General features: G+C 36.3%; 1 protein-coding gene across 1 annotated transcript in view; it reads left to right on the top strand.

Annotated features, from left to right (window-relative positions):
* ZPLD1 (zona pellucida like domain containing 1) overlaps positions 1–26,680 on the top strand; it is a 39,078-nt gene that overhangs the window by 9,827 nt on the left and 2,571 nt on the right. The window contains exons 2-8 of the mRNA XM_029215534.1: positions 6,037–6,257; positions 9,566–9,747; positions 11,156–11,228; positions 15,633–15,730; positions 18,396–18,476; positions 21,914–22,085; positions 23,143–23,251. Of these exons, the coding sequence (XP_029071367.1) occupies positions 6,037–6,257; positions 9,566–9,747; positions 11,156–11,228; positions 15,633–15,730; positions 18,396–18,476; positions 21,914–22,085; positions 23,143–23,251 (936 nt within the window). The remainder of the gene's footprint in view (positions 1–6,036; positions 6,258–9,565; positions 9,748–11,155; positions 11,229–15,632; positions 15,731–18,395; positions 18,477–21,913; positions 22,086–23,142; positions 23,252–26,680) is intronic.

A 26,680-nucleotide genomic window follows, 5' to 3' on the forward strand; every position in this document is an offset into this window, starting at 1 on the left:
GTTTGTGAAAGAGTTTAATTAAACATATTTTAATAAACACTTGCTGAATGTTTGTTAGGCACTCTGGGAAAACCCAGAGCTTTCAATGAGTTCATAATCTAGTGGGAAAGCAAATATCCACTTCCAGGTATAATGTAGGTGATATCGTAGACTCATAGTTAATGTGGTGTGGGGTAGAGTGGAAGAGAATGACTATATATCATTGGAAAAATGAAGTCTTATAAAAGGAAGCCTTAGAAATTGTTTTTCTTTTCTCAGCCCATTTCTATTACCTGAGTGCTCTCAATGGGTATTTAATCTATTATTATTGTTTATAATTGATGTACTGAGTATTGGTGATTATCAAATTTATAAATTCTTACTCTTTTCTATCCTCTAAATATTAGACTCTTATTTCCAACTACCTGCTGTATATTTCTGCTTGAATGTCCCATATGTACCTCAGCCTCTCAAAAACTGAGCTCATCATCTTTTTCCTTCCTGTATTCCTTATCTCAGGGAATAATCCACCCAGTCACTAATGCTAGAAACTTGACCATAAGTTTGACATCCTCTTCTCTTCATGCCATCATCTAATCAATTTCTTATAAAATTTAGCCAGTTGGAACTGTTTCATTTCTTCCCAACAATCCCTTCCAAACAGCTGTGCCCTACCAAGGCATGGTTGTATATAACGTGGTATTCAAACCTCTATCATATCATTATCAACGGCATTGCAATTGTCTGTTTTTTTCTCTGTGTCCTTTACCCAACCATGAGTTCCTTGAAATGAAGGAGTCCTGTTAATGTCTTTATCCTTAGAGTTTAGCACAGAGACTAACATTCTGTATATAAACAAATGCTTTTTTTGGATACTTTGTTAACATGAAGTGGCATGTAGTTTAGATCTTGAAAATAAATAGGACCAAATAGCCTCTAGCTTGTGTAAAACTGATGGCACTGATTTTGTGTGTTCAACTCCTGTGCACCCCACCCTTTTTTTACAATCTACACTGACACCCAGAATTGCTTTTCATACAGATTTTTACATTTTCAGGTCAATAGTGAAGGAACATTTTAAGCCACTGCACTGCAGTGCTGAGTTCAGTTCAATTCTGGAGTGTTTGTGTTGCAGAATATATGTGTGCAAATTATTTGAATACTTGCATTGATCTGTGCCCTTATTAATCCAGGTAATAATTAGAACATGTTAAATATTCTGACACTACTGAAAGGAAATGTAGGTCTCAAACTTAATAGTATTGAGATGAGAAAAAAATCATTCCATGTATCAAAAACTAGGAATCATTAGCCTCATCTGGATGCAATTGGATGTAAGCCAGTTGAGTATGGAATTGTTGAGAAAAAGAAAATAGATATATTTGTTAAATATGTGAATCATATGCTGAGAATATATTGTCATTAATTATGTCTAAAGAGAAAAGTATATTAGGTGTTCTAGGAATGGAACTTTCTTGGAGATAAGTAGGTAGAGTGATGTTTTTATTCACATATACAGAATTGGATCCATTCCCTTTTTACTCCATTTATATGGTAACCATATTCTATGAACCCCATATCAGGCTATGTTTTTGTACATGGTGAGATAGATGGTGACAGGATATTTAGTGTGACAGGATATTTAAATTTGCATAATTTTAGAAAATCTGAGACAAACTCATTGCCTGATTGGTAGGTAAGAGGAGTGCAGAACATCTCTTTATTTTTATCTGAATTCAATTGAATACTGAATTTTTAAATTTTCTATGAATAACTTAGCTTGGTTAAATATCAGGGGAAAAATCACCCTTTTGGCAGCATAACTGCACATAAACTCTGTATGCAGGCCTACCATTTTAGACATACTTAGTATCTTTAGACAGAAAACACTAGAAACCAAACATCTAAAGTTGTTTATTCCTTGATTATTTTTTGTCATTAGCTTGTATTCATTGGATTGTTTAATACTGCAGTGTTGTTCAAAGGGATATTACAATTCAGGCCAGGGATTGGACAATAAAAAGGCTAAAAAAAATTAGTTGTTGAGAGCAACTGTTATTCAGTAACTGAAAAAAATTTCTCTACTTTTGGCAGAAATTGCTCTTTGGCAACTTGAAGTAGCATTTTTGTTTCCCTCAAAGCCTCACAAATGGAAAAGTTGTGCTGAATAGATGTCTTTAGTATCTACAACCAGGGAAAAATGTGTTCCTTGGAAGGGACAGTGAAAAGTCTTTAGAAAGCTAGGTTAGGATGGATTTGAACAGATCCTTTCTTACACTGTAAAGTCTTTAGTTTGTTATCATTTCTCCAAGTGGGATCAGCTTGTAGCAAATTCAGTTCCACTGCAGGGGTTACAAGTCTCCAGTTATAAAGCAGAAAACAGAAGAGAGCACTATGTCTGGACAAAGCAATCACTGCCATTGTTAAGCTAGCATAGGCATCAATTAATTCTCAAACAAAGGTGAGGAAGCTAAAATCTTCAGTTGGTTTAAGTTAAGGGAGTGATACCTCTTTTGTAACATATTTAATGATATGTATTAACTTCCATACATTTAAGGTATGCCAAGTAATGCAATGATACTCATTCTCTATTTTCCCAGGCATAAAGAGTTCTTAGTGCACGGTCTAGTAGTTGAGAATTTGATTTCACATTTAAGTAGACATTTTGCTACCTTACGGAGACGATTTTTTATGTGAAGGTTTCCTGTGATCTTGCCTATGTGCTTGCTACTTGGCCTTATTGCCTACCATTTCCTCCTTGCTTTTTAAATTCAAATGAACTGTCCAGCTCCTAACCAGCCTGAGCATATTTATTTCACACTTCTGTCATCATTCATGCTGTCCCCTTTGTGCTGTAAGTTTCCCACTCCTTTTTGTAGCTAACTCCTACCAATACTTCAAAACTCAGTTCAATGGCATCTTCTCCAGGAAGCTGTTCCTAATCAACTGGTCTGGGTAAGGTTCTCTTTCAATGCCACCCCATGGTTCTCTGTCCAATTTTTCTGTAAATGTGGGCCACATCTACCTCCTCTTATGGACTGTGATCTACTTAAGAAAAAGGACCACTACTTTGTACATCCTTAGTGCAGTCTATTGCCCCATACTTTATGTGAGTAATTAATTAATTACTCACTGGAGTACATCAATGAATATCATAGCTTCCTGCTTTCTGGGACTTTCAATTTATTGAGAAGACAATTATACAAATACATATATGATTCCAAGTCAATACGACAACATAAGACAGAGTAGCATAATTTAGATTTGGGATCAGGAAAGTCTTTGGGAAAAAGACAATGAAATTCGAGACCTGAGGGATGAGTAGGAGCTCCTCAGACAAAGATTGGGAATAGGAGAAGCATCCTACGGAGGGGAGAAAAATGATTGAAGGTCATGTGTAACCTATATTAGGCTTTTTAAAATACGGTATTTTATTGAGGAATAACATATAAAATAAGATGCAGCAATTTTAAGGGTGTGGCTTGAAATTTTAACGTATGTATACACTCATGTTATCACCACCCAGATTGATAGAGAACAATTTTATCATCCTCCAAATTTTCCTTGTTTCCCCTATTCTAGACAGTTTTCCTTCAGAGGTAACCACTATTCTGGCCTCTATGATTCAGTGTGATACATTTAAAGAACTGAACAGAGTTCAATGAAACAGATGTAGGGAGCAAGGGGGATAGTAGAGAGGAGATGAGAATGCAGAGGTAGGCAGGTGGTGGATCACAGAGTCTTGAGGACCTGGTTCAAGATTTGGACTTTTGGCCTGAGTGAAATGAATAGCTGTTGAAGATCTTCGCAAAGAGGTAACATGATTGGATTCACATTTTAACAGCTGTACTAATCAGAGGGCATTAAGAGTTGAAATAAAGGAACCAGTTAGGAGGTTAATGTAATATTCTAGGGAAAATATAATTATGGCATAGACCAAGGAACAGCATAAAGATGGAGAAAAATCACCAGATTTAAGGTGTAATTTGAAGTTTGAATGTTTGAAACATTCAAACATTTGTTAAAATGAACTTATTATTTTAATAAGAGCATCATTTAAAAATTATAGTTGCATTTGAACAGCTAATGTTGTTGAAAGCTAATAGAGATATTCTCCCAATTTTAAGTGGTATTTATTATTTTCTGTGTTGGCACAGCATGCTTCATCTGTGGGTTATCATTTTATTTTCCACCTACAAGGGGAATATTGCTTGGAGTTTTCCGTACCAAGCAGCCTAATATTTGCCTTTTGGCCATGAAAAAGATTTTCCATCTTTCTATCTTTTGCTATGAAAAAAATTTTTCTTTTTTGTATTGAGTTTAAAATCATAATCAAATATAGAAATTTCCATTTTGATTGATTCGTATCCTCAAAATATGACTCACTTTACCAACAAAAAGCCAGTATGCAGAATAAACACTCCAAAGAAATATGCTGTTGAACACTTTTACCCATAGATTAGAACGGATATATTTAAGCAAATTAACTTTATGCCAAAAAGTCATGAATGACATTTACATATTACTTAGATCATTTACCAAAAAAATATTTTATTATGCTTGTTTTTCCTTTTTTGAACAATCAAGATGATTTCTCCAAACAGCCTAATCCATTTTTATTTGTTTGTTTTCACACTTTGAAAACCAGATGTATGTTTCAGATTCTTTATCTCAGTGGTAAAAAATAAGACTGGTAAAAAGTAGTAAGCTTACTGTATTAATTTCCTAAGTCTGCTGTAACAATGTGGCATAAACAGAGTGACTTCAAACAACAGAAATTTATTTTCTCGCAATTCCGGAGGCTGGAAGTTAAAAATCAAGGTATCAGTAGGACTAAACTCCATCTGAGACTCTGGACAGAATCCTTCTTGGCCTCTTCCCAGCTTCTGGTGGTTTGCTGGCAGTCTTTGCTGTTCCTTGGCTTGTAGGTGTGTCACTCCAATTCTCTGTCTTCACATGGCATTCTTCCTGTGTCTCTGTCTCTTCACATGATACTTCTTTTAGAAGAACACCAGTAATATTGGATTAGAGACCCACCCTACTCCAGTATGACCTCATCTAAACTAATTACCACATTCTGAGGTACTGGGGGTTAAGATTCAATGTATCTTTTTTTTTTTTTCTGGAGGGAGGGAAACAATTCAATCTGTAACAGTTACCAAAACCAATAAAACTGAAAGCTTCTGACACTGGGGAATTACCTAGCAACAGCCAAATTCTCCATTTTCTACATATATTTTCCTCATTACATGCAGAAAATAACTAAATAGAGACAGGAAAATCTTGTGTGTGGGGTGTGTGTGTGTGTGTTTGTGTGTGTGTGCCTGCTCACCTCTATAGACCTGGAATGGATCCCATCACTGATAACTCATGGAATCACGGAAAACTGCAAATTGTGTATTTACATTTTCATGCCTAGTTAATTGCTTTTATTCAGGCATAGTCATTGGCAAATTTTTCTTAGGGTAGACTGCATGTCTGACTGTAATATCAACAGATAAGTTTTCATTCTCTTCCTCTCTAGCATAATTTAATAAAATAAAATGGAATCTGGATAGATGGCTTTTGTTTATACATCCTGGATAAGATGGGTTACAAAACACCAAAGTGCTCAACAATTTGGCTTAGGATGGATTTTAACTGCTTCTTCCTTACACTTGAGAAAATGCATCATTTGTACTGAGGCTCACTACTCTAGACAGGTGATCTAAATAATTCAGTTACTCTCTTCTGAATTTCCTCAGTGGCCTAATTTTTTCCACTCAATTCTCCAATCATTTTACACTACCCAATCAACATTTAATGCGCATCCACTGTGTACCGGGCACAAGGAAACAGAGATGCACTATAATCTCTACACTCAAAGATCTCTCCTGAAATAACTAAATCAAAGACTATTTTTCCTAATACTTTCACGTTGGATTATGGTTTATTCAAGTATAGGAATGAATTAAACAGACCAAGGGGATGAAAATACCTCAGGGGATGGTAAAGTTATTCTTGGACCCCATGCTGTGCTTTCGTGATTTGTTTGTTTTTTTATATTTTTTATTTCAGCTGAAAGAGACATCAATGTCTACTGTGGGGTCCAGGCCATTACAATGAAGATTAATTTTTGCACAGTACTTTTCTCCGGTTATTCTGAAACAGACCTGGCACTGAACGGAAGGCATGGGGATTCCCACTGCAGGGGGTTCATCAATAACAACACCTTTCCTGCAGTGGTCATTTTCATCATCAATCTCAGCACCTTGGAGGGCTGTGGAAACAATTTAGTGGTAAGATTAGTGTGAAATTGTGTGCTAGTTTTGGGGATCATAACTAAAAAAACTCCCAATTTCATGAAATAATCAGAAGCCCAATCTATCTTTCGAGAAAAAATTCCAATAAAACTGAACAAATAACTTTCCTTTGCCTGTTTGAGGCTTCTGCTCCCAATCATACAATTTTATTTTCCAATAGTGGTTCTGTTTATTGTAGCTGGTGGTTGAGGGGCCTGAGATTAACTGTGCTACTCTAACCAACATTATTTTGTGTGAGTGACGCTGAGGAATATGTCTCTACAGTTATTATCTAATTATCTAATTATCTAATGATAATTAGCTATGTTCCTCATGCGTTTTATGGAAGTATCTTTTATATTCCAGTGAGTTTGGCAATGGATCACTTGGCCTATTGCTTCTTAGTGACCTCATTCAGGAAGAAAGATGAAATATAGAATGAGAAACTTAGAATCTTCTAGGTATCATGTTTACCACTGAATGATCCACACCACTGTTTTGTAAAAGAGGGCTGTTAGCATTTCCAGTGTGAAATTCTTCATCCTGTGGGACTGTCCTTTGAATTTCAAAATGTTATCATACACAGTCTTACCCATGAAATCCCAGGAGCATGCTCTCTGCAGTCATTGTGAAAATCAAAACACCACTTCAAATATTTCCACCTTGAATGAGAACCACTAGTCTACACTATTCATTTATTTATGCATGCATTTAACACCAAAAATAGAATTGAAAGAGGCATTCACTCTCCTGGGAATTAAAATTAATTGAAGTAAAAATATTGTGATTTGGGGGGTGTTACACTAAAATTCATTTAGCACTATTTTTTCTTTTGCTTGTTTAAATATAGTCTTATTGGTTAATCCTAGCAAAGACAAAAAGAAGATTCAATGAGCATGACCACTTAGCCCAGTGAAGAAGGAGAGATCAGTTTTTCCTCTTGATAAATTATTGTTTGGGATTAAGGGGAAAAGCTTGATTATTCTAAGGGCAGGGCTTTTAAGACGTGGTGGGAGATAGGAGACAGGAAAAAGAGATTTCTTTGAATCTCCTTTATCTTTTCCTGGAGGGCAGTTAGAATATTGTGCCCATGACCATTTCCAAGTCTACAGCTTGAGTATTGTTGACTCTTTTTATTGAAAACGTTTATTCATGTCTCTGGGTTGTGTGCAGAGAGGTTATGAAGTGGGCCTAAGGGAGAGTGAGGGAGAGGGATTCAGGTTGATTATTACACATCCAAGGTTCCGTGTGGAGGGAGGGGGCCCCTGTGGAGAGCAGCAGCCCTGCCCCTCCTCCCACGGTCGCCCAAGGCCTCTCCTTCAAGGAGCTTTCTACTCTTGACTTCAGTCTTACCCTGCTGCTGGAAAAACAATTTGGGAGAAATGCCAGACAAAGCCTGTGTGTGTGTGTGTGTGTGTGTGTGTGTGTGTGTGTGTGTATACGTGTTCGTGTGTGTACCTTCATTTTTCTTTTTAGAGCTGAATTACTCTGGTATAAAAATTGAGATATATATCATGTGTATATATATAAATATATGTATATAATTTTTTTTCGCAGACAGAATTTGCACGTTTAGCTAGCCAGTCAGGCAAGCGATGTGTAGAGAGGAAGAATCAGTTTTTTATTTTTGTCTTAGATGTCACCACCTTTGGAGTTTGCTCCAAGGATAGTCCTGTATGGGAAAAATTAAGTAGACTACTAAATCATCTGGATTAGAATCAAAATGTTTTCATTCATAATGATTTTGGTTCTCTTCATGAGTCAGCTAGATAATGGCTTCAGCTTTGCCCATGTGCTCCTAGGTTCATGTATAAAGTGTATTCTATTGTTGAAAATTAAATGTTACCGGTCTCCATAATATCTGCTAAAAATATTAATTGAGCATCATATTGTATTTGACATGGTGGGAGAAGCTTAATTGTATTATGAAGGTCAAGAACATTATTGATTATTCCTGAAGTGCTGGTTCTTAAATTTTAGTGGGATTGGAGAAATGAAAGCTAATCAGTCCCAGGAAAATATACACATGGACAATATTTTTATATAAATTCTAGGAGTTCATGATCCCTCCACAACCCAGCTAAGAACTATTGTCCTGGAAGGGGATGAGAATCTCCATGTACCACAGAGGAAGACCCTGAGAAGATCGACCCTAAGAAAATTTGTGACCTTAATTCATTTGTTCAGAATTTATCTCGAGGACCCCAAGATGCTGGTGTCACTGAGCTATGCTGAAGGGACAAAGGCAAACAAGACCAGGAGGGTCTCCTGCCCACAAAGAGCTCTGATTATGGATGGGGGTGTGCTGAGTCAGACTGCTCATGCACTGTGACTGCATGAATAGAAGCTGTGGGGTGTATCAGGAGAAGTTTCCAGGGAAGATGAGATCCAGAGGAGGAGTGGGATATGTCATGGTGAGGAGGGGAGAGTGGAGGCAGGAGGAGTATGCAAAAAGGCCAGAGCAACAAGGGCCTTGGGGCTGGGACTTTATTAACCAAGAGTGGGAGCCTGGAGATGTGAAGCTAACATGGAAAACAAGATCAGATTAACAGGGGTCTTTTACGCCATGCCACGGAATTTGGACTTTACCTATGAGTGTTTTCAAGTTACTTGCTATAGCACAACGAGTGACATATAGTCTCTCTACTTTCTTATTTATGAAATATGAGTATAGTGTCTTTGGTTATATGAAGTTTTATTTAGTTAAAAGACACATATGTGTCAGACAGAGAAAGACAAATATCATATGATATCGCTTATATGTGGAATCTAAAAAAATGCTACAAATGAGCTTATTTACAAAATAGAGTCACAGATGTAGAAAACAAACTTATGGTTACCAGGGGAGAACGGGGGAGATAAATTGGGAGACTGGGGTTGACATATACACACTACTATATATGAAATAGATAACTAATAAGGACCTACTGTATAGCACGGGGAACTCTACTCAATACTCTGTAATGACCTACATGGGAATAGAATCGAAAAAAGAGTGGATATATGTATATGTATAACTGATTCACTTTGCTGTACACCTGAAACTAACACAACATTGTAAATCAACTCTACTCCAATAAAAACTAATTAAGAAAGAATAAAATCACCCTCTTTATGAGAGGAAGAAGAAAAAGACGTATGATCACTTATAAGTAGCATTATATGTGTATAATCTCAAAACCATGCCATGTTATAGTTGCAACAGACCCTAGAAATGATCTGTCTACATGTTTTATTTTGCATATGAAATGCCTAGGTTTACATGTAACTATTTAATAACTGAGCTTGATCTACCATTCTAACAGGTATCCACAATTCCTGGAGTCAGTGCTTATGGAAATGCAACTTCAGTACAAATAGGAAATATTTCAGGATATATTGATACTCCAGACCCACCAACAATCATCAGCTACCTACCTGGACTTCTTTACAAATTCAGTTGCAGTTATCCATTGGGATACCTGGTTAATAATACCCAGCTTGCTTCGTAAGTCGCACTTTATTCTTGCTTTCTCATATTGTCTTTTGGTTTGAGTCATTTTTACCCTTGAGGGACTTATAAAGATAGTAGGATTTGTTGAGAATAGCTAAACTCAATCTCATGGAAACCATATAAGGTCTTATCTATCTACTTACCTACCTATCTACCCCTCTATCCATCTGTAAGTGTTATTGTTATGATGCATATCAACAGCTCAGTTTTAATCTCCCCCCAATTAAAATTGGCTCAAACTAATCAGATGTCTGCCTGGGGTTCTCCTAGCTCCCTTTAGAACTGCCCAAGAACCCAAGAACCCTGGGTGCTTATGCACCAGAAGGGCCTGTCCTGTTTCCAGTGTGTGGAACATTCAGTCACTGCATTTTGGGGTCTGTTTAGCTTCATTCTCTGCCGTATCTCTCACTGGTGGCCTCTGCTGCCCAGAATCTGAGGTCTCCATGCCTCCTGCTGAGGTGTCACCTGCACAGTTGCTGATGCTTCCCAGGAAAGGTGGTGTCACCCAGAGCCAAAGAGCTTCAGACATGGACTGCGGTCATTGCCTTTTGTTTATAGTCATGTATTCATTCATTACTCCCAAAGCACATACTCCAAGACAGTTATACATCCACGTTACAATATAGCCATATGGATTTGTGAAATATTTTTGACAAGATGGGGTGATTGAATAAGAACTTTCCCTCTCCAGTTCTAGGGTTTTCTATCACAAAAGTAGTTATTGTTTAATCTCAGTCACAGGGAATGTGGAGGACACATTTTGCTTCAGGTAAAAAATATTCATAGATGATGTAATGGCACAATGATGACAAACAACTTGGTCAAAAGCAAGATTTTGATGTGGAAAACAAGAAAAGAAAGGCCTTGAGTCAAAAGGATACAGGTGCAGAGGGAAGGAGGTCATAGTCTTTCACTCTGCTCCCCTCAACTTTCCCACTGAATACATTCCTGAACTTCAATGCACATGGAAATATATTCATTTATTCAATAAATATTATACACGTGCTACGTGCCATGCAATGTTCCAGCAGTAAACAAAGTAAAACAAAGTCCCTGATCTCATGAAACTTCTATTGAAGTGGAATTGATGAAAATGTATTTGCATCAGATTCAATTTTCTTTGGAATTAGGTTTTTCTGCAAAAGTTTCATGTAAGTAATAAAAAATGTAAAAAAGGTTCCTTTATAAATAAAAAGATCATAAAGAACAGTTTGTCTTTACTTAGTCCTTCTTGCTGTTTGATTATTTATCTGTTCAGTAATTTAAACAGTATGCACACTACAGACCTAGTTAAAAGTATGTCAGGATTACTCAAGAGTTTTTTGCCTTAAATCTAACATTAAGATATAACTGAAACTTTTAAAATCTCATCAATGCCTTCCTTTTCCTCAATCTGTTTTAGGTCCTCAGCTGCTATTTCTGTGAGGGAGAACAATGGTACATTTGTCAGCACTTTGAACCTGCTCCTTTATAACGTAAGTTGATGGGCGAAGGATGTTATCTTCTCTTTCACTGTTCTGAGGAGCCATTTATGAGAATGGCTTTCATATAAAAATCTACCAAAAGCCACATTAACCTTGTTATACTTTGGTAACGTTTATTCATCTTTACCACCATTTTCATATATCTTAGTGATAAAAGTATACTAAAAACTCCATTATTTTCTAGAAGTTGGTATATGATTTAAACTTTATTTTATAAATGTGATTCTGCATAGTTACTCCAAGTGTCTGTCTACATTTATACATATATATTTATTTATGTGTGTATGTGTGTGTGTGTAGCCATAGTCAGGGTCAAGATTTTGGAAATAATATATTTGTGATAAAAAGATAGGAAAAGTCCAAATGATACTTGACTTGAAGGCACGATGCTTGGTGATGAATGTGTTAATATTTTCAATGTGGGTTTTGGCTGTTGTCAATTCTGTCACATCTGAAATAATTTGGGTTGACTGCACAGTATTGTATAAACTTTTGTCATTTAAATATCGACAGTGGCAGCAAAAATGTGAAAAATACATGAATTTCTATTTATAACTCTAACATTAATCTCACAATGATATTTTCATGTTGATTAAAAATTTTTACTCATACATGTTAAATGCCTGATTTAAATATCAATTTTCAATCTATCAACCAACATTTTTGTAAATTATGAATCTGATTTTTACATTATTATTCATGTCATCATGGCACTGAGTTATAATTCATGCAACTGATTTAAAAGTCATTGCATTATACTTTGAATATAATGTGCTATAAATATTGTAGTAGGACATTTTCCAAAGGCATTTAAAAAAATCATGTTTATAAGTTTGTAGTCTGACACCACAGAGTTCTAAACAACAAATTAAAATGTGTTGGAATGGAGATTGCCTTTCTGTCATTTCTGAACTTTCTTCTGCAAGGAGAAGCTGCCAAGATACTTGGTTTTACAATACTCAGCAAATATGGGCCAGTATTCATTCCCAGTATGGCCAGATATTTATTATTGTTGTGAGCAATACTTTTAAATTGGAACCTTTCTTTTAATTTATACGTGTAAGGTCCCTCAGGTAGAATTGTGATGAATGGTTTGGATCCAATCTTATTTGTTATAATTGAGTGAAACAAAGATGAGAATTCCTGATCCTAAAAAAGTGAAAAACATACATGACATTTAAGGATACCACTGTTTTCTGTGAAATTAAACTATTCTCTCAGCAGAAAAGCAGAAAATCAAAATTTAGAAGTGTGGATTTGAAGAGAGCTTTGCTATTGAGCTCTTTCCTTTATCATTAGAGATAGTATTATAGTCCTGTTGCTAACTAGACCTAATCCTTCAAAGAGTTTCTAGAATCTTAACGCCAAATAAAAGTCTGTAATTTGATGATAACCTTAAGATTTTAATTCTATGGTAAAAAGGTAATTGATATCAGAATATACATGGAATACATAGTGCCAAAATCCTTTTTTTTTTTTTTTTTTTTTTTTGCAGTACGTGGGCCTCTCACTGTTGTGGCCTCTCCCGTTGCGGAGCACAGGCTCCGGACGCGCAGGCTCAGTGGCCATGGCTCACAGACCCAGCTGCTCCGCGGCATGTGGGATCTTCCCGGACTAGGGCACGAACCCGTGACCCCTGCATCGGCAGGCGGACTCTCAACCACTGTGCCACCAGGGAAGCCCAATCCTTCTCATTTTTAACCAATTTGCAATGAAAGTATTACTAATGGTTGAATTAATACATTAAAATTTAAAAGTTTTACTAACCAGTTATTTAATAAAATTCAACCACTTCCCTACAAACTAGTGTTTTAAAAATTAACAGACTTAATTTTGTTAGAGCAGTTTTAGATTTACAGAAAAGTTGACCTAAAATGTACAGAGAGGAGTTCCCTGGTGGCTCAGTGGTTGAGAGTCTACCTGCCAATGCAGGGAACACGGGTTCGGGCCCTGGTCTGGGAGGATCCCACATGCCGCGGAGCAACTGGGCCCGTGAGCCACAATTACTGAGCCTGCGCGTCTGGAGCTTGTGCTCCGCAACAAGAGAGGCCACGACAATGAGAGGCCCACGCACCGCGATGAAGAGTGGCCCCTGCTTTCCACAACTAGAGAAAACCCTCGCACAGAAATGAAGACCCAACACAGCCAAAAAAAAAAAAAAAAAAAAAAATGTACAGAGTTCCTATAGACCTCCAGTGCCTGCATACAACTTCCTCTGTTATCTGCACCTTGTATTATGGGTCATAGGGCATATTTGTTACAATTGATGAACCAATACTGACATATTATTAAGTAAGGTCCATAGTTTACATTTAGGTTAATACTTCACATTATATATTCTATGGGTTTTGACAAATGTATATGACATGCATCCATTATTACTGTATCATACAGGACAGCTTCACTGCCCCAAACTAGTTTCTTAACATGGCACCATTGTAGTATTTTGCCATCTTACAGGACATTAAAAAACTAGTAATTTATACTGAAAAAAATTTTGTATACTTTGACGAATTGATCCCAAACCATATTTATTATTTGTTTGGAACACTAACATTTAGCTACCCAAATGTAATTTTATTGCAGCATTTCAAACTAAGTATTATTTTACAACCATTAGGGGCCGTACTTTCCTATTTTACCTGCAAAGTTTGTGATTTCTAACCCTTAGGAATGATGAAAATTATATTACATACCTACTGCTCTTATTCTATAGTTAGTTACTTGGGTAGGAAAAAGTGCAGTTGTTTATTTCTATGTGTTCTGGGATTCAGTGAATGTACTTAGGAAAATTTTACTTATTATAAATAATGACATTTATTGACTGTGTGATTTTAATATATGGAGTTTACTTCAAGTTGAACTATGACCTTATTTTTACATGGTATAAATAGATCAGTTTTCTCCTCTGTGGAAACTGAAAGTGAAGATGACCTTGTGAATTTGAATTGTACCTAATTAATAATGTCTTCTGAGCAGGTAAAGAAACAGAGTAAATCTAAAACTGGGTTATGGTAATTATGAATTATTTTTAAAGTTGAGGAGAAAATGTAAAATAAATATAATTGATTTTAGGGACAATATTGTACTAACAGGAGTAAAGGCAACTAAACAAAATAAAATCAAAAGATTACCTTTTAGAAGAATAACTTTGATAAGTCATGATTAAACCGCAGCTGAGTCATATCACTTGCAAATGACTTTGTAGTATAATACTTGTAAAAAAAAGTAAGCATTCTTCTGGGCAATATTGATGCAAATACAAGATGAAAGAGCTGTATAGTTAATGAAATGTGGATAACTTGGAGAAGTTGGAAAAGGGAGCCAGAAAGATAACGAAATAAAAATACTACCTATCAGAAATGGTTAGAGGAGCTATTATCATTTATCACAGAAATATAGAAAATAAGTACAGCATATAATCCCTCATTTATCAGGCTTTATTTGAGAATGAAATATTCCACATGAATGCAACTTTTTCAAAAGTGAAGCATCCAAATTATTATTGTTTTAATTTAAAAAATTCAATGAAATAGCATTATCTTCAGAGTTACTGAATTTGGGGGAAACAATTTGCCTCCATGCTAAATGATTTGACAGCTTAGATTTTGAGAAGTTTTTTCTTTATTCCACATTTTTTTTCTGTTTTTCTTTACTATCAAATTAAAGCTGTCACTTCTCAATTTCTAATTTGCTGCTTTCATCGACTGTAGATTGGGAAGTGATATAAATAAACTCTCCAGAATTGGTCTAAACTAAGGGTAAAAGGTAGAAATGAAGTCCTAAGACACCCTTCTATAAGTCCTTACCATGTAATCTAGTACAGGAATTCCAGGCCATGCATTTTGGCAACTCAGAGACCATACTGGTCTCTTTTTACGTTTTTTTATTAAATTTTGGTAATTTCAAATTGCCAGATAAGTGACTTTGGGTAAATGAGACACATTATTTAAAGTGTAAAGACATACATCTCCAATGGCAAAGGGCTTAAACTGAAGCAGATATAATTTAAATAAACTGAATATTAGCCACTAATATAATTTAAATAACTGGAATATGAATTTAAGTAAACTGAATATTGATAGCTGAATATTAGACAAACTAAATACTAACCTCTGACTAGTAACCATTGCTTATAATTTAAATACACTGAACATTAATCATCATAAATGGTAAACTATGGACACAAAAAGATTTATGCATGAATTTGTTACTTGGATATGATTTCAGAACAGTTCTGCCAAAAACTAGAGGATTAACTAGGTCCTTTGTGGAGTTGGTTCTGTAAATTGATGTTGATTTGCCCCCTTTTCTTTTATAGGACATTATTGTCTTAAGTAAATGTGCTGTTGGGAAGGCAATGATGGATTAATTGCTTATTTTTTTCATCATTAGGATTCAACCTACAGTCAGCAGTTAATTATCCCGAGTATAGGATTACCTTTGAAAACCAAAGTATTTGCAGCTGTACAAGCCACTAATCTGGACGGCAGGTATTTTCAAACCCTTATCTTTTGTTGGTTAAAACATTTTGGCTGCCTAAAGCCTCATGAACCATAAAGTTAGCTCATTCACTTTAAAAAAAGTATTGCCATTGCCATTCCATTTAGAAATGCTAAACAATGGCTCTTAAAGAAGTAGTTAAGGGGGACTTCCCTGGTGGTGCAGTGGTTGGGAATCCGCCTGCCAGTGCAGGGGACACAGGTTCGAGCCCTAATCCGGGAAGATCCCATGTGCCACAGAGCAATTAAGCCCATGCACCACAACTACAGAGCCTGTGCTCTAGAGCCCATGAGCCACAACTACTGAAGCCCACACGCCTAGAGCCCGTGCTCTGCAACGAGAAGCCACCACAGTGAGAAGCCCGCGCACAGCAAGGAAGAGTAGCCCCCGCTCGCCACAAATAGAGAAAGCCCGTGTACAGCAATGAAGACCCAATGCAGCTAAAATAAATTAATTAATTAAAAGAAAAAAATGTAGTTAGGGGCATAGGCCTGAGGCCACTCCCCTAGGGATTTTAATACGTCTCCTGCCCTAACCAGGTACAGACATTTCACTCTCACCATCCATGGCTACGCATTTTTGCCAAACATAGCAAGGCTTATGCCATTGCCTCTGACCAGACTCTCTCTCCACCACCACCCTCTTGCCTCACACACACCCTTCCATTTTATTTCTGCCAGCTCAAATCCTACCCAGTGTTCCTGGCCCTGATCTAGTGCCATCTCTGTCTGATATCTATCCTTATCACTCCAAACAAGAGAGCCGTCAGAAAGGGGTGAGATTAATCAAGGGAAAAGACACGTATTTAAAGGAAAAGAAGAATAACAGTGGAACCACTGTTCTCCCAGTTTCCAAAATGGGAAACTCGACCCTATATTAAGGTGACATAACCTCACCTTAAATGTCCAAAAAACTTCTCAGGAATCCACCCCAGCTTATTCTTTAGTTTTCCTTCCCAAGTACCTCGCCTATTATGCCTATTATTCTTCCACCCATGCAGCCACCCTCTGGTCCAGCTGTCAGCATCTCAAACCACCTCCTGCACTCTCTAGCACATTCACCCCAAAACATCCCTGCCAGACTGGGGATTGTGACCTTCCTTCATCCTGCTGCTCCTCCCTCAAAAATGTCAGCACCTAAGACTCCTGTCCAGATTTTCCAGTGTCTCCGTGCTGCTCGCATCTCAGCCCTCCCACCTGACGCTCCGCATGAACCCAGGACCTTCCTAGTCCCTTCTGGTCTTTCACACCTTTGTTCACATTACTCTTCCCACCTGAATGCCCACCCACCCACAATTGCCACGCCTTCTGAAGCCATAGACCTCAGATTCTCCAAGAGAGGGATGATTTCAAATATTGTGCCTCCTGTCAAACTGTATATCAAATCATGTATTCCAATTTTTTGTTTAGAAGGTAATGCCTATATTTTTTGGTTTGCCTATATGTAAAAATACATATATTTTACATATTTGCCTAAATTAGAAAAAAAAGAAATGCTAATAAGTAGAAATAACATATTACAAGGGTGCTTCCCTGGTGGAGCAATGGTTAAGAATCCGCCTGCCGGGGCAGGGGTCGCGGGTTCGAGCCTTGGTCCAGGAAGATCCCACATGCCGTGAAGCAAATGGGCCCGTGCTCCACAACTACTGATCCTGAGCTGTGGAGCCCGCGTGCCACAACTACTGAAGCCCGTGTACCGCAACTACTGAAGCCCGTACACCTAGATCCCGTGCTCCTCAGCAAGAGAAGCCACCGCAATGAGAAGCCCGCACACCGCAACAAAGAGGAGCCCCCGATCCCCGGAACTAAAGAAAGCCCGTGTGCAGCAATGAAGACCCAATGCAGCCAAAAATAAATAAATAAATATATAAATTTATCTAAAAAACCCCCAAATTACAAGGATTAAAGGGTGACACCCACTTTATGTCATTAATTGGAAAATAGCAATTCTTCCCATAAAGAAGGAGGGGTAGTGACTGGACGAGGGCATGGGGAGAGCTTTTGGGATACCAGAATGTTCTATGTTTTTCATCTGAAAGATGATTAATCAGATGCAGTCATTTTGTGAACACTTATGATTCATGTATTTTCTATGTGTGTTACTATTCAATAAAAGTTTATTAAAAAACCAAAGAACTCTCCCCATAAGAATCTGGGCCAAAATTATATAAAACGATCTCCAGAAACATCTCTGCAAAGTAACAAAATCAATCAAGTTTCATTTGACACTTAGAAAATTCAGAATGATCAAAATTGAAAGGAAATTCAAAAGTAAAGATCCATTTCTGCCCTAATAAAAAAATTGTAGCATGTAAATAGTTTATTTTGGGTTTCTCATATATTATTATTTAAACATTTCATCCTGAAGAGATTAGTACACTCTAGAAATCTGGTTCTACTTTACCTTCTCCCTTTTTGTCTTCTTGGCATTTTTATTCTTGTTTGTATGTGATTCTTGATGTGTGACAGCAATTTGTTGCAGACTTTTAAATACTTTGAGTTTAGGAGAAAATTTTAATAAACAAGAAGTCTCTGCAAATAATATAAAACTATGTTCCCTGGGATAAGATGTTTGTCAATATCTACTTCTCTTGGATTAGTAACTAATATCCAAAAGGAGATTCTGACTCTAGATTATTCTTACCTCTTCCTGCAGATGGAATGTCTTAATGGATTATTGCTACACGACCCCATCAGGGAACCCAAATGATGATATTCGATATGATCTCTTCCTTAGGTAAGTGCCTAAGTCTTGTATTGATAGCAATAACCCTACTATAGATAATTAAAATAGAAAAGCTAAGTCAGATAAACAAATTATAGAGTACTTTTATAGCTTTTAAATTTAAAGTTTTACATTTTGAACTTTTAGTCCTTATATAGTTGGAACTATAAAAGTGGAGAACAATTTTCAACATGAAATGCTGATAAGGCTGTTGTTGAATGACAGTTACAAGTAAGTTTACTCCATCAAAGATGTTTTATTAATGTTTAGGTCATGTGAGAATATTTCACTGTCTTAGGAAAAGCATGGCTAGGGTACTATTGACAATATGAGAAAGGCGGTGAGAGGGTACTATTTTTCCAAAACTAGACTGTCTCATGGTATGTCAAAAGGAGAATAAAATTAAAGTAATGGGCTAGATAATTTAGACCCCAAACTGCTTTTCTTAATTTATCAGTATTTAATATGAAAGTGTAATACAGCCTACCACTCCTTTTTTATCAGAGCCAATAACTTCAACTTCATTCCCCAATAGACAGTGATAGAGTGAATGTAATCTACATTTGGGGAAAGGGGACATTGATCATAAAAACATTCAATCATCTCAGTTCCTTTTCAGCATTTTTATCTGACAGGGGAACAGACTTGAAAGCCAAGCAATGGCTTCTCATCATGCTTATAAAATGCAGTTGGCTCTGATCACTGCCACTTATTGACACATGATGGGAGTAATATGATGGGAAACCAGAAGAATAAGTTTTACTGGCTAATCAACGTTAAGATGATACTCAGAGGGTATGATCAAACTGACACTCATATTCTATTGCTGGAAGTGTTAATTTGGTTAACATTTTTGGGGAAAAATATCAGTATGTATCAAAAAACCTTAAAAGATTTCATATCCTTTGGTTCTACTTTTGTGAAATGGGAAGCATATTCTAAAATATTTATGACTTTCTTGTCTATCAGTACTATTTAAAATAGTAAAACATGAGAATCGACTGCATGTTCAGCAGTAAGGAAATGGGTAGGTGAATTATGGAGAACCAGTAAGTTGAGAGCTCATACAGACATAATAATCATATAAAATTATTTATAAAATAGAAAAAAATAGTTGGTTCTATTTTATCTCTTCTCCTTCTGTCTTCTTGATGTTTCTATCTTTAGAAATATGTGGTTCTTTAAAATTTAAATGTATTAAAATATGAAATGAAAGAATTAGCATACACGATTGTACAGTTGACCTCATTTATGTAATACATGATAGAAAAGACTATAAGGAAATACATCAAAAGGTTCACCTTTGTTATTTATGCACAGTGAGATTGTGGATCATTTTGTTTTGACATTTTTCTTATTTTCCAAAATTTCTATAATGATTACATATTGATAATCTAGAATAAGATCATCAGACTTCTGGTATGACTATGGCTTCAGCTTAATTCTTTCAGTTTTCTTCTTGGAAACTATAGAGACTGAAATGGATAACTAAAAAAAGTCCCCTAAGTGCCATTTTCAGTGAGATAAGGAGGAAAAGAAAACCTAGAAATTCCAAAATATGTGTTAGTGTTGATAAAAGCAGTTAAGATCAAGACAAAACAGAGCAGGAAAAGGCTGGCAGGAAGCAGAGTGGGAAGAAGTGGCAGGAGAAGCAAGGAAGAAAAGTGATTGCAGAGGGGTCCCACTGCCATAGATCCCAGAAACAGTCAGGAGAAATGCATACCTACAAGAACAGAGAATCACAAGCTAACTGAATCGAGAAAAAAGGGATAAACAAAAAATCCATAAAATGCCAAAGAAAGGGGGAAATCAACATCGAAATGAGGAGGGTATGGCTCTACCAGATATTACAGTTAATAGAAGCTCTAAAGTTATTAAAGGGGTATGATATTATGTGAGGCTAGAGACATAGACAAAAAGTTAGAATAGTAAGTTGAAAAATAGATCCAAAACATGGGAATTTACTATATGACAGAGTTTGGTAACATGCAAATCAGTGGGATTGACAGAGATTTTTAAAAATAGTGCTGGATAGTAGATAATCTTAAGGAAAAAAATAGCATAGGATCTGTACTTCACTCATTATACCATGATAAACTTTAAATAGATTAATTTAAATGTAAAAACTACAGCTTTAAAAGTGATGGAAGAAAGCATGTAGAATATCTTTAGAAATTTGGAGTAAGGAAAATCCTGTTTAGCTCACATACTAGAAGCCATAAAATAAAATATTTAAAATTATGTAAAAATAAAATTCCTGTGTGCAAACACACACACACACACACACACACACACACACACACACACAAACACACACACTGGGAGGAATGTCCAAAGCCAAACAACAAAGTTAAAACAATTTACAACTTATGTAACAAAGAAGGAACCACTCTTCCTAAAAACCAAGAATTTATAGGAATCTTAAGGAAAAGGCCAACAGTACAATAAAAATTTGAGCAAAGAACATAAACAATTTTCAGATAAAGAAACACAAATGGCTCTAATATATATGAAAAATGCACATATCCATTCACACTAAGAAAAAGGTGAATTGATATTATATGGTGATAGTTTATTGTTCCTACCAAATAGGGAATAATCCAGAATTTCATACATATACTTTGTTGATGTAGCTCTGAGGGAAATAAGTCTTTTTTATACATTACTGGGGCAGTACAAAATGCAACAATATTTATAGAGGGCGATGTGGCAAAATCTGCTGAATGATCCTACAGATATATAGATAACCCAGCACATGTTCAAAATGATGTATTAAGACTATTCATTATTACTTTGTAAAAATGCAAAAGATTCAAAATAATGCAAGAGTACATAAATAGGACACAGGTTAAATAAACTCTGACGTGTGCATGATGAAATAGTGTACAACTGTGGAAGAAGATGAAGGAGGCTCTCTAAATATTGATATGGAAAGATCTCTAAGATTCATTGTTAAATTAAAAAAAAGGCAAGGTACAAAATAATATAGAGAGTGTGCTATCATTTGTTTAAGAAGGGGGGAACGTTGAGAATGTATTGCTTCTGCTTCTATTTGCATATGCCCTGTGAGGCTGCAGTAACATGTGAGGTCACCACGGGCAGATTTGTGTGTGGACATGGGAGAGCATGGACAAGGGCAGAGATGTGGGGAGAGACTTTTTACTATATATATTTTATAGTGTTTGGATTTTTGAACCATATGAAAGTATAATTCCTCTAAAATTTGATAATAATATTATAATCAGAAACTGGTCTGCTTAAATATTGTGATCTAGGTCACTTACATATCTGTTGAGTTAGTTTATTCTCCTATTAAGTATTGATAACATGGCATAATTTTGTTAGCTCTTAATGTAATAGGGTACTCTTAATACTGCAGAAATTAATTTACAAGTCACGGTAGGTTGGTACTTTCCAATAATATCGTTTTCACATTCTCTAACGTGTAGCTGTGACAAAGATCCTCAAACCACCGTCATTGAAAACGGCAGGAGCCAGCAGGGCCGCTTTTCCTTTGAAGTGTTCCGATTCGTGAAACACAAGAATCAGAAAATGTCCACTGTCTTCCTGCACTGTGTTACCAAGCTCTGCAGAGCTGATGACTGCCCGTTCCTTATGCCAGTATGTTTTTAGCAACTTTATTCTGAACTGTTGAATTGATCTAAGCTGAAAGTTATCAAGTGTTAGGAACTAATTTCTACATAGAAAGTGGATATGCATCAGGTCAAATAGTTTGAAGTACAATTTTTTCATTCATCTAGGAAAGATCTATTGAATGCCGCCTTGTGCCAAGCATTATGCTGGTAATACAGAGATGCATGAATGAGTTCTGAATTCAGTTAGCTTATCCTTTAGGATCATGAGATAATCATGGCATAAAATATGACAAAATGTTATGGTGCAAAGGCAGGCATATATATGGGCTGTAGTAAAAGGCATTATACATCATTGTGAGAGAGATGAAACAGGAGAGGCTGGGAGGCTCAGTGGAAGAGATATGACTTTGAAGACAGATGAACCCCAAAGAGGCAAAATCAAGAGTGTAAGAGACATTCCATGCCAAAGGATGGTCAAAGTCACAGACATGAAACAGAGTAACCAGGGAACTTCCAGTCCTTCAGTAGGGCTCTGGAGTAGAGTAGAATATCTAGACAGTAGGCCCCCTAGTGTTACAGCAATATTAACCTGAGAAAAATGCAGTCATGTTTTTTGATTTGAGATAGCTTTAATGTGTTTATATGTGTGCTCTAATTCATGCATTTCTTCACAATCATTAGTTGCGTTAGTCCTAAGTAACTATATCGGTTGGGGTTAAATGGAGATTCCACATTTCCTTGGCTCTGTGCTGACCAGCATTTCAGGGAAAGATTTATTAAAGCCTTGAGAGAAATAAAAGTAGAAAAGTTTGATAAACACAGCTCTTTTTCAGGGGAGCCATTGAGCTATGTAAATTAATGAGGCAATGCACAATTACAATGGGAGGAAATAAGAAATGCGGCCCAAGCCAGGATAAGAAATACTGTAGCAGTTATATGCAAAGTAATTAAATAAATGCACAGAAGTAAATGAATAAAATTAAACATGTGGTATCTCTTCTAAGAGAATCTGCTTTCCAAATGGCCATAAAGAAACAATTTTGTGCTGGTGTAGAATTTCATTTGTTTTCTTAACTCCTTAGATTTGCGACCACAGAGAAAGGCGAGATGCGGGGAGGAGGACCACCTGGAGCCCCCAGAGCACTTCTGGAAATGCTGTCCTTTCTGCAGGGCCCATCATTACTCGGAGTGGTAAGAGTGCTCCTCCTTTTGTGTGTAGTAATAGACGGTTCCAAAATGGCTTGTTCTTTGGCTTCTAAGGAGAACTCAAAGTGATTCTTAAAGAGCACTAATTAACTGTGAAACAAGATAAACTGCTAGACAACTTTAATTTCATGGTAGTTTCCTGTTTATTCAACTTACTAAGGGAAATATTCTTTACCACATTTCCCTTCACACACACACACACACACACACACACACAATTATATGGTGCTGGACATGTTTCATTTGCCCATCCGGATCCACTCTGCCCTTCCCAGCCTCTCTCTGACCTTGAATACTGGTCTCTGTGAACTGCATCCCCTAGCTGCCTTGCCAAGTAGTTTCTGGTTGGACTTGGCCAATAGGTGGCACTGTCAGAGGTTGGGTGTGAAGTCCACACAGCTCCCACCAGACAACTCTCTCCATTCAACTACTCTCAAGAGTTCTGGAAACTCTCCCTTTAACCTATAGCCTAGGTAACTTGACTTTCTCTTGTCAACTCCCTCCATCTTTATAAATAGTCCTATTAAATCTCCTTAAATTGCTAGTTTGAATACCATTTGCTCCCTCCCAGGATCCTGAATTGTAGTAGTATGTAAATACACCCACCAGTGCACTCATTTGTGCTCATGACTCTAATGGACACAATTGTTTATACAATACATTTTCATGTATACAAATATTTGTACATGCATGTCCGTACACATACATATACACATACACACACACTCTCCAAAGGGATACTGCTTTACAAGCGTGAACCTGGAGATATTCAGAATCAGTTGGATAAAACAGACATGCATTGTAAACAACACACACTGAAGTCTGAAAAACTGGTTCTAGTTCCAACTTTTGTCCTAATAAACTGTGGAACTTGGGATTTTCCTCCACTTCTCTGGGCAAACATTTCTTTCTTTCTTTTTAAAATAAAGGGTTTGAAAAAGTAGCCTTTCAGATTCTTTCTAACTCTATGGTTCTAAATTTGTCTAAAAAGGGAAAGCAGAATTCTGATTTGGACTATATGCTAATAATTTTTCTCTATTTTATAATAGCCATAGGCTATTATTATGTTTCAATTAGATTATCTTTACCTTTTCTCCCACACCTCCTGTCCCACAATGAAAAGAAAGTTTTGTCTGAAAGAGGTGATTAAGCAAAAGTCATTTTGACCTAAAAAATACAGACAATTGCTTTAATTATTCACTCCTTTGTGTTTGTGTACACATATTAGTACTTTTTTAAAAAGCCTAAGAGACCCTTTAAATAATACAGAAATTTATTAAATATAAAATTTCAAACTTAGTCTGTACTCCCTGAGGGTTTGGTATGTTTTGAATGGTTTGAAAATGACTAGTTTGTGGTTTGTCAGAGGCCCAGTCCTTATCTCTATCTAGCTGTCGGAAATAGCTCATAGAATTATACTGCATGGAAACTCAGCTCTTGCTGCCAATAATTAGGAATGCTTTGGGGTAGGCACAATAAAAAATATTCTTATTTCTATGGAGCGTATCTGGAGTCAGTTTGCCATAAGAAAAGAACCTTGAAAGTGACATTTCTCTGTCCACGTTGAGTAGATGACTTTTCCTCCTTTTTAACTTCTTTGCTTCCTTCTTACCTGGACGAAATCAAATTTAAATATTACAAATTTTAAATAATTTACTAGTGTAATGTAATTTTAAAACAGACCAAAATTATTAAGATCTCCAAATCCCAGTAAAGATTACCAAGGAGCAGTTTCTAATCCTACTGTAGCTCACCAGCTATCCAGGTTTATAGGTTTCTTTCACATCACATCTAGTCATCCGAAATATATATGTTAAAACCTCAAAGAGCTAATGCCTTTGATAACAATACCTCTGATGTCATGCCTGGATTTCTTCCTTTCCAATTTCGACTTGTTTCCACCTCAAAGGTGACATTTATTTCCCAATGCACTAAGGTTCTCTCCTAGTCACCTTGGTCTCTCCACCAGTAAAGCCCCCAAAGGATAATGGTTAACCTTCCTTCATTTCTCTCTCACTCTCTGTGGATTTTTGTTTTTTAACTTTGATAAATAGCAGTAGAATGGTCCTTATTTTTGGATATCATGGTGGCCTCACTGCCTAGAGGACCATGTATTACAATGATTTCATAATACTACTATAATATCCTTAAAAATTTTTAATTTTAAATTCCATACAAATACAACTCAGAAATCAAGCTATAGTCATTCACAGGCAAATTCTATGTAAATTTAATGTCCAGCTTAATGACCAGGGCTACCTTCTTCTCTTAGTTTTACTTTATTTTTTACCTTAATTCAGCTAGAATTTATCTCTGCAGATCCTATGGCTGATTTTCATAGACAAGTCCAGTTTCAGGCTTGATTTGCTCTCTTCAAAGCTCTCTGATACTTGGAATTTTTGCTCTGTTTACTCACTGAACCACACCTTCCCCTAGACATCTGGCTTGGATCAAGTTTAATAAGTTGTTAAACCTCAGAACTTCTGTCTTGTTTTGTTTTACTTTAATGAAGTCAAATCTGTTGTGGTTATTTTTACCCAACATTGTTAATCCTTTTTTTAGTTGACTTAGGAAAATATTCATATGCTCAGAATTCAAAATTCATGAAATGTTCTTATTTTAAGCTCTGAAATGCTAAAACTATTCGGTAGGGAAATGCTTATCATGGGGTACAATCCTGGAAATTTAAAGGTATAATCACTGGAAAATAGTAGTACCTAATTTTTTTTTTTTTTTACAAAAATTCATGTGGAGAAGTTCAAGCCAACCTCTTGTCCAACTAGTGTCATTGAGTTTCATTGAATAATTCATTCTAGCATATTTATTTAGCTCCTACAGGGACAGCCACTCTGCTAGGAACTGGGAATAAAATAGAGAACAGGCCACAGTCTTTGCCCTTGGGGAATCTTAGAATTCAACTGTAGAGATAGACTATTAACGAACATGACCCAGTGGAGAGTAAAAAGTTTTGAGATTCTCAACCTGAAATATGTGGTTCATTTTACCACACAGGTAAATTGAAGACTTAAAAAAATTGTGCTTAGAAAGGAAAAATATTCATTCTGCATATATCTTTGCACTTATGTTCACCTTTTCCATTTATTTCAGCTACTTATCTGAGAGAAAAGCAGAGAATGACAATTTATCTTCCACTTCTGGCTTTTAAATAGCTGTGGTATCGCTACTGTCACTTTCCTCCTATGGGTCCTCAACTAGCTATATGTTTTTTGAAGAGCTCACCAAGTTTAGAATTCCAATCTGTTTGAATTCCATAAGGTTTCTTTTAGTGTACATGTGTATAAGACCAAGTCGGTGTGAGAGAAAAACAGAAGTGTGTGGTGACAAAAAGCTCCTGAAAAATCACTACGTCCTTTTCTAGACAGTTCTCTGATTTTCTTTGAATTGCAATGATCC

The sequence above is a fragment of the Monodon monoceros genome, unplaced genomic scaffold (genome assembly GCF_005190385.1).
Source record: "Monodon monoceros isolate NGI ecotype Baffin Bay Population unplaced genomic scaffold, NGI_Narwhal_1 Super_Scaffold_11, whole genome shotgun sequence".
NCBI lineage: Eukaryota > Metazoa > Chordata > Mammalia > Artiodactyla > Monodontidae > Monodon > Monodon monoceros.